This window comes from Sciurus carolinensis, chromosome 2, assembly GCF_902686445.1.
Source record: "Sciurus carolinensis chromosome 2, mSciCar1.2, whole genome shotgun sequence".
Classification (NCBI taxonomy): Eukaryota; Metazoa; Chordata; class Mammalia; order Rodentia; family Sciuridae; genus Sciurus; species Sciurus carolinensis.
In genome coordinates, this window is record NC_062214.1 from 82,807,926 (window position 1) to 82,824,758 (window position 16,833).

The following is a 16,833-nucleotide window of genomic DNA, read 5'->3' on the forward strand; positions in this document are numbered from 1 at the left end:
CATGATCCACTAATTTAAAAAAAGAAATGTAAGAATAATCATTAAAAACATATGAATACCAAAGTATTCACACACACAGAGTTAAAAAAATACAGTACACTTCCTGAAAATCTGAACTATCCTGAAACCTAAATGTGACACATACATTTTGACCTATCTTACCAGATCCCTCTGGGCCAGGGTTTCTCACCCTTGCAAGTACTGAGAAATGGGACAATATAATTGTTTGTTGTGTGTGGTTGTCCTATACATTGTAGGATGTATAGGACTGAATCTCTGGTCCCTACCCAATTTATGCCAATAAGTGCCCTCCAATTGTAAAAATAAAAAATGTTGCCAGATATTGCCAAAAGTCCTCTGAGGGATGGGGGCAAAACTATTTCTGGCTGAGAATCACTGTTCTAGACATTTATACACATCAAAATATATAATTCATCATTTAAAAACCTGCATTATACTTCATATGGGTATACATATATTATATACCATTCCTCTACCAATGGATGCTTGCATGCACTGTTTCCCTTTTTACTCTTATGAACAATACTATAATAAAAACTTTTGTATGAGTGTCCTAAGCACATGTATATCTCTATCTATAGGAAAAATATCCAGAAGTGTAATTATTGGATTGAAGGTTAGGTGCATTAAAAAGATTTGAAAATTCTGTCAAATCACATTCCCTAAATATTATTTTAATACTCAATGGCCTGGAGTAGTTTTTCCACAGTCTTCAATTCATTTAATACTGGATACTGGTCAACTTAAAATTTTTGTCAGCCTTCTAGTTAAATAAAGAAAATTGTTATGCATTTCCAAGATTTCTAGAGATGGTGAAAAGTTTCTTAAGAGTTTAAGGGCCTGCTCGTATCCTTTGTCTTTTGGGATATCTTTTATTTATGATTTATAGGAACTCTTCATATATTTTGGATATCAATACAATCTTTTATAAATGTTACAAACACTTTTTCTAAGGTAGTCTCATGTTACCATAATCAAGAGCTACTATTAGTAGTTCTAATTTATATATGAGAGAAATGCTAGTGCGCTGAAAGGTATGGAAAGTTCTGGGAGGGCTTCATGGGGCTTATCAAGGACTAGGAGGATTAACTGAATTTGATATTAACTGAGGAATGGGTGAGGCACTGAGGAAACTAGGAAAGAGGGCTATATTGAATAAAAATTAGCTTCATTAGAACATCAGTTAAACTTGGAGAGAAAAGGAAAATGAGAGTGAACAGATAAAATAAAGCCAGGCTGTAGAGTAAAACAGTCCAAAGATTTTGGATATTCTTCTATAAGCAATGGAGAAACAATGTGAGCTCCTGAAAGGTAGAGATAGAAATGGAATTAACATTAAAATTAGTCACTACTACTCTTGCATTATTCAGGAGACCCTGGAGCTCAGCAGTCCAAGTCACCCACTGACACAGGCTTACATTCAAGATGACTTTAATAAATTGTCTACTTTAACCTCTAGACTCTGTGCTAACTGAATCTTATGAAAAAAGGGTAGATTTGGTTAAATACTCCCAACCTACGGAGGTCTATCTACCCTCTCACCAAGTAAACCCAGACAGGTAGGAAAGAATACCAAGAACTTCAGTCTGTTTGGGAATTTATTTAATGACCTAAAATTAGGAAAGATGCATTCCAGAAATCATATTTTCTGGACTGAAAATTGATACAGAACCTGTACAACAAAGAGCAAGAGTGAGCATGACTGGATAGGTGTGAACCAAGGGGCAGTCCACTGACTCCAAGCATATAGGCACTTACCGAGCAATTCCTTCCTTGGTGTAGAATACAGAATAGGTGAGGTTATCGCCATGAGAATCTGATGCAGGTGTTCGCCATGTTAATTTGATGAAGCGGGTAGAGACCAGGGAGGCCACGACATCCCGAGGAGCTGAAGGCAGTGGTCCCGTTGTGGCTGGTGCTAGATGGTCAGTAGTGGCACTGGTCAGTGAAGTGGGAGGTAATGTTGGGATGGCAACATCTTGTCATGTGCAAACATTGGGGAATATGAAGGGCAAACCACGACGGTTTTAAAAAGAGAACAGAAAAAACAAAAAACAAAAAAGAAATAAACAAAACCACGATGGGAAATAAAATAAAATGAATGAACATAAAAAAGGCCATTAAACTGAAGGCTAACATGCAGGCCAGGGGTAACTACTGAAAACTAATGGGCACTATTCAAGACACATCACTGTAGAGCAAGCAGACTTTCTGGTTGCTATAATGATTGTGGGTAAGGGGCAGGGAAGGTGACAGCTGAGAATAACACATTTCACAGGACACAGAATGCCCAGATAATTTTCTTAATCCTGAAAGTAGCATGCAACATCTGTCAAATTTTGCATATAAAAACTTCATGATGATAGACCTCAATATTTTCTTCTGTTTTCTCAAAATATGGAATGTATGCAGTATGGAGGATCCTAGTTACAATGTAGATAGCATGGACAAGCCTAGTACACTCAACACAGGTTCCTCCCTATCATGAGCTCACTGTAGAGAGTGTGTCTCTTCAATCCTGCAGGAGATTCAAAGGCCACATCTTCAGCTTTGGTCTAATATTAAACTCTGTTCTCTGTATTGGCAATACTCAGGGAAGTGAGAACCTTCCTCACTTTGCTAAATTATACTTCATTTGCCATCACATCAATTCGTTGAACTAAAACAATATAAAATTCTGAGTCAAAAATTTCAGAGACACAAAAATAGGTAGCTTATCTGTTTGTTATGATCCTGAATGCAAAGTACATTAAAACAACAGGTGGACTGGATGGGAGAGATGAAGCAGTGACACTAGTTTAAAGCCTCTGTCTATATACCTGCAACTATGGATAATTTTACCTCCTAAGGCAGCCTGTTCTACTGTTGGATAGTTCTGATTTTAGAAATTTATTCCTAATAAAGAATCTAAATTTTTCTTTACTTTGGAGCAGATGGTACAAGTTCAATCTCACAATTTTTAATTAAAAGAGTTCATCAATTAGAATTGTGTCAAAGTACTGAAGAAATGGCCCAGTGCTTGCCTAGCATATGCGGGCCTGAGGTTCTGGGTTTGATCCCTAGTACTACACACAAAAAAGAAAAAAGTTTATCATAAATTTAGTGGGGAATTAGTAGAAGAGAACAAGGGATTTACAGACCTACTTTTGAATGAAGAGTTAGGGAAACAACCTCTGGAAACAACTGTGGAATATAAGAGTCTAAAGTGACACAATATAAATAAATATGCCAGATGAAATTCCATCTGAGGGAAATGTCAGCGGAGGGCCCACCTGAGCTTACTGAAGCTGGGGAGGGAGGGAGGGAGAGAGTAATCCAATAGTTACATTGATTGAGTGCTATCTTACACAGCAGTCTGGCTCCTTATACGATCATTTGATCCTCACAACAGTTCTATGAAATCAGTACTATCATTGTATCTTTGTTTTTTATGTAGAAACTGGAGCTTAAAAGAACTAAATTACTCACCGTAGGTAATGGTAAGTGGGGAACAGGAAAACCAACGTTTGTTTTTAGTGTACAAGGCCCTTGGATATAGCTGGGAACTTGACCTGAGTCAGGATATGCCACTTACCATTTGTGTGTTGCTTTGTGCAAATCACTTATTTTCTTGCTCTCTCCTTTTCCTCTACCCCCCATAGAAGTGAATTTTTTATGTTTGTTTTGTGCTGGGAATCAAACTCAGGGGCTCAAACATGCTAGGCAAGTGCTCTACCTCTAAGCTATATCCTCACCCCAATGGAAGTACTTTGCTGCCTTATTTCTGTATCTGTCTAGAAACATACTAAGCTGCCTCCAGGTCTGATTTGATTGACCAAGCCTAATTTCCCCCCAGCATCTACTACTGACTGGTGTCAGTCTATTATGTGAGAAACAGTAGAACATATTGCAAAGATCCCAGGATTTCAAGTACAAAGACCTATGCTTAAAACTTGACCTGTCATTTTCTAATAATGTGAGGGTGAGCAAGTCAGCTTGTCTGATGCCAATTTCCTTGTCTGTAAACTGTAATAGTAATGTTCCCTACCTGTGTCCCAGGCTGATATGAACCAGAAGAACAGCAAATAAGAAAATGCATGTGAAATCACTATATGTTAGTTACTACCATAACTTGAAAGGGTAACAAGCACAAGTATAAAAGCAGTTAGGAGTGAATGTAAGCAGGGCGGACTAGGTAAAGAGTGTAATGGGTGATGATAAAATCATTTAGGGAAATTCAACTGTCCTACTAAACTTCTAAGGTACAGATCTGTAATTTGTTAATGGCATCCAGCACTTCCTATTTACACTGTTTGTGTTTACACTATGACTTACACTAACCTAAAATCTCCTTAAGGACAAGATCTGTATCTGCTTCATTTTAAAATCACTATCATTATGCCCTTGTCTACTTCAGATAACCAGTACATGTTTATTTACTGAATTAATAAGTGGAAGAAAATTCAGGGAGAACATCCACTAATAGAGACCAATGTTTCTAGGCTCTCCCCTTATACAAGGTAATATTTTAATGTGTTTAGCCAATAATTATACATAATGTTTATGTACACATTCTGCAAAGCAAAGGTATTTTATCTGTTTCACAGAAAATAAAAGTCTAAATAATGCTAGATTATTGTAAATAATTCTTAATTATCCATGTTTACTGTAGCCCTAGTGTTCTTTTCCCCAGGTGGGTTCTATTGCTGCTGTTCAAAGACCTAGCTAACACATGAAGGAAAGAAACTTGTATAAACAGGCAGTTAAATTATACCAGAATCTATGGCAAGATGGTGTAGATTCAGACTCTGGACTTTTGGCATGAGAGTTTGAGAAGGTTGACAAATTCTCATCCCCAAAAGCCACTACAAAGCTGGATAAAATCATCAAAGACTAGAAACTGACTAACAGCATACAAAAAGCCGAGAAGCATTTATTCATGAAAATTACGAGACACTTCAGGTACAATCAGTGTCTGTGGCACTGCCCAGCTTTGTTGGAGTGATTGGTCAACCAGGCTACAGCAGACCCTGAAAGCCAGTGGTTTTGCTGCTGTTGCCAAAGGGGGCTCAGCTGATAATGGAGCATTGCTACCTATGGTGGCAACTTTGGTGGCATGTGAAAAGGTAAGGCCAGTGCTTCCCTAAGCCTGAGGTGGTGATCTTTTTAGGGGTAAAGTAGTGGACAGCAGACTTGCCATAGAAGGCGTTCCATAAGGTAAGAAAGTAATAAGAAGACTTGATAAGCTCTCCAGATATCCTAGGTTGCCTGGAGTCTGTATGTGTGTGCCTCAGAGACTGCAGCACACCCAAGCCACCTGTATATCCTTGATTGATGAAACCTGTGGGTGTGTTTAGAAGACAAGTAAGAGAAGCTGGCAGAAAGCAAACCTGAGCAGAACAAAAGTAACTTGAGGTTTGAATGTACTTCCCAAACCCCACAAAGATTTCCCAGTTCAGAGTAGAAAGCTTATTGGTTTATGGTATTTGAGGATAACTTCTCACCAATCTCTGGTTGCACACTAATTTATACAGACAGAAGTATTAGTCCTAGAAAACAAAAATAAGAAAATCAACTAAGAAAGTTAAGTAGAGGCCTGAGGTTGTGGCTCAATGGTAGAACACTTGCCTGCCATGTGTGAGGCTAGGGTTCAATTCTCAGCACCACATGTAAATAAATAAATAAAATAAAGGGTCCATTGACAACCAAAAACACATTAAAAAAAATTAAGTAGAAACATCAGTAGTTGCACTCTGTGAGAGACAGATTCAGTCCAAGCAAGATATCAGACAAACAAGAACAACTTCTGGGTTATTGGGAGAAGAGTCAGAATCCACAGCTGCTATAATATATTATCCAAAACATCTAATATTCAACAAAAATGAGACATACAATAAAACAAAGGGTGACTCAAACTCAGGAGGTAAAATGGCCGTGTATGTCTCAAAAGATAGTTGGATTCAGGATTCAAAAGACCTCAAAGCAGCTATTAAAATATGTTCTACAAGGCCAGGCATGGTGGTGCTTGCCTGTAATTCTACTGACTCATGAGGCTGAGGCAGGAGAATAGCAAATTTGAGTGCAGTCTCAGCAACTTAGCCACATCCTAAGAAACCTTACAAGACCTTGTCTCAACATAAAAAATAAAAAGGGCTGGGGATGTGGCTCAGTGATCAAGCATCCCTGGGTTCAATCCCCAGTAACCCGCCCCCCAAAAAAAGGTAAAGAAAGAAAGAAAAAGAAAAAAAAGTTTTACAAACTGTAAGGAACTAAGCAGGGTCTGAGAGTTTACCTTGTTTATAAGCTAACAGACTAACCTCTTACCATTTTGTGAGTGCTGGCAGAAGAATCAAGTTCTACATCAGAGACAAAGAACTTTATCACTTAGGGCAATGGCAGAGGCTAGAGTTTGTGTGTTGGTGTCAGTTTTGCACTGCACCTTCAAATCTCCAGAGGCAATGCAAAAGGCCCAGGATGGATTCCTGCACATGCAGGATGTTGCTACCACAGAGGAACCCTGAGCTTGAGGTATCTGTCACTTTTATAGCAAAGGGAAGCAAGCCCTAGACAAAGAGCATACTTGCTGTGGACATTTAATTTAATTCTGCTGTGGTCAGAGAACTTACTTCATATGGTTTCAGCCTTTTTAAACTTATTGAGCTTTGTTTTATGATCCAGCATATAGTCCCATCCTGGACATTGCTCCATGTGAAATTGAACAAAAATCTGTATCTGCAGTTGTTAGATGCAGAGTCTTTAATATCAGTTAGATCAAGTGGGTTGATAAGGATATTCAAGTCTTCTGTACCCTTTCCAACTTTGGTTAATCATTTATATCAGTTGTTGAGTGCAGAATATTGAAATCTCCAGATATTATTGGATTGTGTATTTCTTCTTTGAATATAACAATTATGAATGCATACACATCTAACAACAGGACCCAAAATATAAGAAGCAAAAACTGACAGAATTAAAGGAAACCTAGGAAAATCCCAAATATTTGGAAATTAAGCAATATACTCCTAAGTAATCTTAGGGTCAAAGAAGAAATCACAAGGAAAAACATTAAAAATACTTTTAACTGAATAACAATGAAAACACAATATTTTAACAATTATGGGATACAGCTAATGCACTACATGGAGGGAAATTTGCAGTTTTAAATACTCAGAAGAGAAACCACAAGTGAATTATCTACACATCTATCTTAAGGAGGGTAAGACTGACTAGGAAACTAAAGCATATACAAGTTGTCCAAATCAAGAAAGAAAGAGGGAATAAAATTATAACATTACCAACCCTACCGATATTAAAAAGATAGAAGGTTATTATTATGAACAAATTTATACCAACAAACAAGACAATTTAGAGGAAATGGTAAAATCCCTACAAGAACATAAATCATTAGATTACTCAAAAAGAAACATAAAACCTGAAGAACATACAACAAAGAGAGAAGTTGGATTAGTATATAAGTCTTCCCACAAAGAAAAGTTCAAGCTCAGCTGGTTTCACCACTGGATACTATCAATATTTAAAAGAAGAAATAATACTAATTCCTCATAAACTCTCAGAAAACAGAGGAGAAATACTACTTAATTCATTCTGTGAATTTAGTATTAACCAGACAACAATATCATCAAAAAGAAAACTTCTGATATCAAGGCCAAAGACCATCATATGAAAAGAAAACTATAAACCTCATGGTCACAGATAAAAATAAATATTTAACAAAATTTTACTAAACTATTTTTGATAGTATATTAAAAGAGTTATAAACTATGACCATGTGGGACTTAGTGTAGGAATTCAATACTAGTTTAACATCCCCAAATCAATGCAACACACCATATTTAGGAGAAAAAAAGAATAACCATTAATTATCTCAATAGGCACTGACAAAATCAAACACCCATTCGTGATAAAAAAAACTAGGAATAGAAGTAAACGTCCTCCATCTCAAAAACATACAGCACACATATATAATTTTGAAATGTTAGAAAGTCTTCCCCTAAAAATGGAAACAAGACAAGGATTTAGCTCTCATTTCTTAGTTCTAGAAGTCCTAGCCAGGGAAAGGGAGTGAAATGGGAAAAGAAGTAACATTATTTTCATTTGTGAATGACAAAATTATCTGTGAAGAAAACCCTAGTGAGGATTGGGTTGTAGTTCAGTGGTAGAGCGCATGCTAGCACATGTGAGGCACTGGGTTTGATCCTCAGCACCACATAAAAATAAATAAAAAAATAAAAGAAAGCCCTAGTGAATCTTTGAAAACTCCCTACAAACCTACTATAACTGGTAAGGTTAGTAAGGTCGAAGGATACAAAAAGCAATTGTATGCCTATATTATAGGAATGAAAATATAAGAATGAAATTAACAATTCCATTCACAAACTTCATTCACAATAGCATCAAGAAGAATAGGAATAAAGTATGTAAGATTTGTACAATGAAAATTGTACACTATAACACTATGCTGTGAGAAATTAAGACCTAGAGAGTCATTCTATGTTCATGGATTGGAAGACTAAATGTTAACATGGCACCTATTACTATGTTAAAAGAAATACAAAAGACATGGGACATAAAAATAGCTAAAAGAATTCTGAAAAAGGGGCTGGAGTTGTGGCTCAGTTGTGGAGCACTCACCTAGCATGTGTGAGGCAATGGGTTCGATTCTCAGCACTGCATACAAAAATAAATAAAATAAAGGTCCATCAACAACAACAAAAATATATATACATATATGTGTATACGTATGTATATGTGTGTGTATATATAAATATATACATATATGTATATATGTGTGCATATATATATATATATATATTTTTTTTTTTTTTAAGACTTCTGAAAAAGAAGAAAAAAGTTGGAGGTCCTGCATTATCCAATACTGAAACTTAACTGTAAAGCTAAGGTAATCAAGACAGTCTGGTATTGGAATATGGACAGATATAAGATCAATGGAAGAGAACTGAGAGTCCAGAAGTAAACCCTTATTTTGTGGTCAGTTGGGTTTTGGCTAAAGCGTTAAGAAATCTCAATGAGGGAAGACAGTCTTTTCAACAACTAAACCTGGAATAATTATATATCCTATATAAAGTAATGGATTTAGGCTCTTTACCTTATACCATACACGAAAATTAATAAAATGGTGCACAGTCTTAGGGTAAGAACTAAAACTCTAGAAGAAAATATGGGTTAGCAGAGTTCTGAGACATGATACTGAAGGTACAAAACATTTTTTAAAAAAATCCTGATAAAATTGTGTTCTATTGAAAATAAAAATCCCAGCACTGAAAGAAGCCTCAAGTAAATTAAAAGTCACAAATTGGCAAAAAAAATTTCCAAGTCATGTAACTTATATCCATATAATGAATTCTTACAACTTAAATAACCCAATTTTAACAATGGGCAAAGTCTAAGGTAATTTCACCAAAGAAATTATACAAGTGGCCAATAGCACATGAAAATGGGTTTGACATCATTAGAGAAATGCAAATTAAAGCCGCAATGAGATATCACTGCAAACTATTTTTTAATTTATTAACAACACCTGAAACCATTTCTGAAGGTGGTGGTCATTAAACACCATACTAGGTATGTTGCCCTTGGTTAAGCAGATCCAATTATCCTAATATGACTTCCACTAACACCAGTGAAGTAAGTTTTTTTGAAACCCAAATTTTGTACCTTTTATAACCCTTTGAAAATAGTGTCAATGGCATGACAGATCAAGAGACTGAAGAACTGTCATAAATTGACAAGAGACTAAGGAGACATGACAACTAAATCCAATGGTGGGATCCAAAGACTAGGGGAATCTGATACAACTTTGTGAGCTCCCCTCCCCTGCACATTTCTCCTCTCTCCAATAGCCTACTCTACAATTACAACTATCTTTCTAGTCCTAAACTCTGATCTCTGTTTCACTGAAATTGTCGGGCTGTCTACATCCAGTTTCCTATTGGTAAGGTAGGCCCCCTCTGCTTCAGGAAAGAGCCTACAGGCAGAATGCTGGGGGTAATTATGGGGCTTATTACCTCATTTGTTTTCCTAGTCTTAGTGACCATGGTCCTGCAAGACTTCAAATGTCTAAAATTATTTCTTTCATATATTTTCTCCAATTTTCTAGCCATTCAAGGCAGGAAGGCTAGACCAGTACAAATTATTCCATTCTGATCAGAAGTATAAGTTCCAAGTGTTTTTAAGATATTACAATAATTATCAGATAAGCTCTTCAAAGAAGTACCACTGTAATAAAAAATGCTATGCTAAAAATATTTCTAAGCTCAAGGCATTGTAGGAAATATTTATGTATTTTTAATTGTCATAGTCATGTGTTTCCCTTGCAAAACTAATATGACTACACATCATGAATGAATTCATAATTAAATGAAAACTACAAAAATATTTATGAACACAAATTTGTTAATTTGGGGATACACCGGACTTTAAAATATGAACACACATATAAAGAAAACTTCTGAGGCTGAATTTTTAAAGGGTATGTTTATTAGTTTTCATGAAAATAAAGACAACTATAAAAACGAGACAGCTCTAGTTCCTCCATGACATTCTGAGATAAAGTAATATTCTCATTAACCAAGAGATCAGAAAAGATATTTGTGTGTGTATAAATATAAATGCATATATTATACTACATAACCGGCTATTAAACTTCCAAATAAATGCTAAATTATTTTGTTCTAATTTGTGAAAGTTTCACCCAAGTTATTTTACTTTAAATAAAAGTTACATGCATTCACCACTCAGGTTGGCAAGGCAAGCTTTCAAGTCTTATTAATGGTCTAGAATTCATACAAGCTGGTTCTTCATTCCCAACTCAACTATACTGTTAACAATCTAGTTGGCTCCTGGTTAAAACTAATGAAGCACTCAATGATTGGTGCTAATAAGAACCAATTTGCACTCTAGATTTTTTAACAAAAGAAAAAACTGCTTTGTGGCTATAGGTAACACTTCTAATCCTAGCCAGGTTGCCAGGAATGAATGTAGAAATGGCCAGGCTAAAGAGTATCACCACTGCAAGAATAAAAACAACAAAGAGCTGTCCTATTAATAAATGAAGTACTTGAAAAAGCTCAATCATTTCTCTACATTTCAGTAATTCTTTCTTATCTACCTCTATTCTTAAGTCTTATTTGGAAAAACAACAAACAAAAAATTGAGTATTAAAGCACCTGGCATTTCAGATTACATCTATCAGTCAATGTCTTCATAATACCAGAAGGGAAGAGATAAACTATTTTATAATTACCATTGTAGAATGAATCAGAATTGTTATAGATACTTGTCCCATTCTAAAATTATCATTAAAATGTATGTATGAACATTCATGTATGTCAGTATTCATTCTCAAAATTTCTCTACTGGGTCCTACACTCCACTATTCTGATAGAGTAATTCCCATTTTTCCCCACTGCAAAAAGCTCAAAGAAAGCAATAAAAACTTTTTTGAGAGGCACAGCATAACAAGGAGAGTTCAATAAAACAACTGTTCCTTCAGATTAAAGAGATTCAAATGAAGCATTTACACTCAATGGGAAAACAACAGTTATACTTGGCTATTAATCATAGCACTTTATTAAAAGTAAAAACATTAACAGAATGTGAAAAAAGCTACATATAATTTGCTCCTGAGAGTAATCTATCACATAAAGGAGTCAATAAAAATATGTGGCAGTTACAATGGGTTCAGGCTATTCACTGGTGGTTCCAAATGTTGTCTCTCAATAGATTAGTCATAGTTCATTGAAATTCATAAGAGAGAAGCATATGACAGAGTTCTTCCTTGCTTTATAAACTAATAAAAATCATCACTAGTCCCGAATTTAAAATATTATTCTGAATTAAAGAAAACTAACGCAGAGGAATAATGCTACACAATGGTGATGATTCAGAATTAGCTTCCTCTTATCACAATCTAATTTCTAAACATGTGCTTTCAGGAGACACATACAAAGAAATAGCTATGGCCCCAAAGGGTATATGCTATCCCATTCTGCTGGATAACCCACAATAGCTGTCATGAGTGTTAGTGTGAAAATTTTAAGACTTTATGGATTCTATAAGTTCTGCTAAACAGTTTGGGAAAGCCTGTAAAAACTAATGGCCTATCATTGAAAAATAGCAAAGGTTATCATAAAGGTAATAATTGTACAGAAAAATGTATAATCCTAAGAATTCTGATTTTCTGAAAAAAGTCTTGCTAATAAATTTCAGAGATCCCATGTTTAATACAGCACTTTTGATACATATTTATTTGTGGTGTAGTATTTAAAAGAAAAATACATTATAATCAAACTGCTGTGAAATTCTGACATGAATTTCAAGACCTGACAGATTTGCTATTTTCCTTCAAGTCTTATGAGACAGAAACAATATGATGCCTACTTCTGATTTGGGAATCACCTTCCATATTATAATCAATATTATTTAACTTCTAGAAGGAGAAATCAAAATGTTTAGTTAGCATGCAAATGACTCCCAAATCTCTTTGAAATTTTCATGCGTATTCAGATACCTTTATTAATGCCAGAATAATGAAAAACCCCTATCTAACAAATTCTAAAACCATTTGCCATTTCCTTGATAGTCATATAACGATTAGCCCCCAAAGCAGAATTAAAAAAGATATGCTCAGAATTCCTTACTCATATTTAAATAAAATTCATAAATATTAAAAATTTGAGAATGCATTTAAATTTTTTTTTTTAGTTGTAGATGGACACAATACCTTTATTTATTTATTTATTCCTATGTGGTGCCGAGGATCAAAGCCAGTGCCTTGCACGTGCCAGGCAAGCACTCCACTACCAAGCTACAAACCCAGCACCAAGAGAATGCATTTTTAAAGACAGAAATTATACTAAATAATTTACTGTTTATTACTATTTATTGAGATGGCACATGTTTAGCTATGCTAGCAATTCTACAGATAAATGATACAAATGGCATAAATGATGGATACATTCTTTTCTCAGTGATCTTAAGTGCTTAAGTGGCATTGAAAACTGTGCCTTGAAACATATAGGTTTTGGTACTGGTAGAAGGGAGGTATCTTATAAAGCAAAACAGTTTAAGTAGTAAAGTGTAATAAGAGGGAGGAATTGAAGTTAATTAAGCTTGGCGGGTTAGAGGCTTTACATTCATAGTATTATAGTGTTTAAATGCACCTGTTTTCCTGTAAGTCAGACAGACTGGGTTCAGATAAATCCCAGCTTCAATATGTGTGTGTGTGTGTGTGTGTGTGTGTGTGTGTATATATATATATATATATATATATATATATATATATGGTGTAACCAATGATTGAATACAGGGGCACTCACCCCCTGAGCTACCTCCATAGCCCTTTTTATTTTGAGACAGGGTCTTGTAAGTTGCTTAGGGCCTCACTAAATTGTGAAGGCTGGCTTTGAACTTGTGCTCCTCCTGTCTCTGCCTCCTGAGTCACTGGGATTATAGGCATGCACCAACATGCCTGGTTTCAACAGATATATTAATTGTGTGACCCTGGGCAGGTTACTTAATACATGGTTAATTAAAGAACTATTTTGGCATATCTGAGTCATTCCCTCTTCTGCTCATATAAGATCATATGAGCTTCAAGATACCTTTGTTTTACTCTTGGGCTAAAACCTTTCTCTTTCCTCAACAAGAGAATTTATGGCAAATTTCCATAAACAGATTTTTCATAGGCCAAGAACAGGTAAACAGGGATAATCAAAGATAAATTGTATAGAAAGCAGAGCCATCCAAATTCACATAATGAAATTATTATTTCTGCAAAACACAACAGGAGAAATAAAAATCAAGGAAACAAGAGTCAATAAGCAAACAGGATAACCTTGACATCAAAGATTAAAATACTGTAAAACAAGAGTAAATCATTAAAAAATTTTGTAGAGATCTTGGAAATTAAAAATATTGGCAGGAGAGAGGTCTGGTTTCAATCCTGACATGTAAAAAGTTTAGTCATCATTCTCATTCTTAAAACAAGGGAAGGAAAATCAATTGCACAATCTGAAAGTAATTGACTTTTCTTGAACTTCTTAGAGAACTGAGATTACAGAGCAAACTGCTACTCTCAAATCTGGAGAGACAGGCACATGTGAGACATACGAAACAAAGATCTGATTATGTGAAGCAGAAACCACTGGAATCATAAACTGATATGAACACTTAATTGGTAATTGTGATGAACTACAGGAGGCTGAATGTGGTCTCTAGAGAATGAGAAATTATGGGATCCTTGTGTTAGGGGTGACCCTATATTTCTAAAATATGCCATCCCTCCAGGAACTCCACAACATCATCATGAGGATCCAAAAGATACTACCCTTCTGGGCACAGTGGTGTACACCTGTAATACTAATACCTAGGGAGGCAGAGGTAGGAGGATTCCAAGTTCGAAGCTAGCCTCAGCAACTCAGCAAGACCCTGTCTCTAAATAAAATATAAAAAAGGGCTGGGGATGTGGCTCAGTGGTAAAGTGGCCCTGGGTTCAATTCCTGGTACAAAAAAAAAAAAAAAAAATTCCCTCCTGTTTTTGGCACAGGAAAGAAAGAATAACCACTGAGAAACATGCCCAGAGCCTTTCCCAGAGCACAACTCTTGACACCTTTCTCAGTGGGAAATTTCTCTGCCTCTCCAACTTCTTACAGCTTTTCTGTTTCACATAGGAGTGATGGGAAAGAAATACAACATCCCATAGTCAGAGAAAACAGAACTTCAGGAAAAGAAAGAAAAGAGACTGGGAACAGGACAGGTAGGGAAGGGAGGAAGGGGTAGGGGAAAATGTTATTTTACTGAAGAAACACTTGTGAAGACCACAGCTATGACACACAGGCCCACTAGACACCTGAGACTTAAAAAGATTATAGAACATGTAGAGTGCCACACCTGCTTGGCTGTTAATTCAGAAACCAAAGGGGCGATGGGGGAATGAAGAAAAGACAAATGGACATACAGAGAAAAAGCAGGGGCCTGGTGGGCAGCCAAGCTATGGAGTTTGACTGACCCAGAGCGATCTCAGAATGTTCATTATACAGGTTTTGTCATTCGAAGGATATTTGTGGGAAAGTTTCAGCAAAGCAGGCAATCTGAAGGTTGCAGTGAAACTTGTGAGACATGAAGTTTATCTTGTTATGCCCAGAGTTCTCTATCCCTGGGAGTTGGTGCCTGAGTTCAAGGTTGCAAGTGATACAGCTGTGTTCCTTCCCACATAGCCTCCTCTGGCTGGGTGTCACCATAGCAAATGGGCCATCTTGACATGTACCTTCACACAAGAAGTTCCCAGTACAAACACAGTCATGAGGGAATCAGAAGCCATGATTCAAAGTACTGCTGTCCACAGTGGAGTTAGTTTGTGGGGGAGAGGAACAAAGGGTGCTCCACTAGCTGAAAGAGCTTCAAGAAAAAGGCTCCCTCTTTCTAAAGATCAGCACACAAAAAAGTGCCAAAATCAAGAGCAGAGCAAAAGGTCAAGTACAGTGGAGGAACTTGAAGCCTCTGGCATCTACAGCTATAACAAACACTAAACACAACCCAACTTCTAACTAGATAAAGGTAAGTCTTAACAATAAAAGTTTGTTGATCTCAATTCCTATTACCCAATACAAGAAGGTCAACTTTCAACAAGAAATTACAAGGCACATTAAAAGGCAAGGAAATCACCACCACCACCACTGCCCAGTCAAAACAAAACAACCATCAGAACAAGGTGGAGAAATGACATAGACAATGAAATTACATGACAGGGAATTTAAAACAAATATGACTAATATGCTAAATGCTCTAAAGAAATAAGTGCATTACAACAAGAGTCAAGGAGAAGGACAGAACAACGAGAAAGAAGCAAACGCTACACATATACATAGTAATGGAAATAAAGAATGCCTCTGGAGAGGCTCACCAGTAGATTCAACAAGGTTGAGGGAAGATGTCGCAACTTGAAGACAGGTTAACAGAACTTCTTGAAGCGAAAAGAGAAAAAAGAAAAATGAATTAAAGAAATAGAACATCCCAAAACTGTGGGACAATATCAAAGGGTCAGACATATACTAAGTGGAATATCAGCAGGAGAACAAAGAATACAGCAAAAGAAATATTTAAATTAATAATGACCAAGAACCTAACCACAGACCCAGGAAGCTCAGAGAACACCAAGCATGATAAATATTTTAAAAATCTGCACTTAAGCATAACATATTCAAATTACAGATAACCAAGGACAAAAGAAAATCTTCAAGACGGACAGAGACACAGACACACACCTTACTGAGATAAGAGGAACACTAAGAATCGCTCCAATGGATTTCATGTCAAAAAACATAAAAAAGAAGAGTTAAGTGAAATATTTGATGAAGAATTGAAAAATAAACATCAACCTTAAATTCTATATCTAGCAAAATGATCCTTCAAAAGTGAAGAGATAATAATCAAAATCAGAGTGGAGATCAATGACAAAACAGGAAGACAACAGGGAAAATAAAGTGAAACTAAAAGCTGGTTATCTGAAAAGATCAACAAATTGATAAACCTGCAGTAAAGCACCAAGGGGAAAAAGAGAAGTCACAAATTACTAACATGAAAGAGACAACACTATTGATCTCATGGGCATTGAAAGCAGAAGGGAATATTATAAATAATTCTATGTTCACATATATCAAAGTCAGATGAAACCTCCATTTCTTAAAAGACACAAACTATAAAAGTTCACACAAGACACAGAAAACCATATGAGCCCTACATATAGTAAAGAAACTGAGTCAATTATTAAAGACCTTTAAAAATAAGTAAAAT

At 35.9% G+C, this 16,833-nt stretch overlaps 1 protein-coding gene across 8 annotated transcripts in view; it reads right to left on the reverse strand.

Moving 5' to 3' along the window:
- Positions 1 to 16,833, reverse strand: part of Neo1 (neogenin 1) — a 233,012-nt gene that overhangs the window by 68,464 nt on the left and 147,715 nt on the right. For 5 of the 8 annotated variants that reach the window (XM_047538936.1, XM_047538934.1, XM_047538933.1 and 2 more), the window contains exon 8: positions 1,780 to 1,999. In XM_047538936.1, the coding sequence (XP_047394892.1) occupies positions 1,780 to 1,999 (220 nt within the window). The remainder of the gene's footprint in view (positions 1 to 1,779; positions 2,000 to 16,833) is intronic. The other 3 variants (XM_047538938.1, XM_047538940.1, XM_047538935.1) reach the window with 1 other exon arrangement.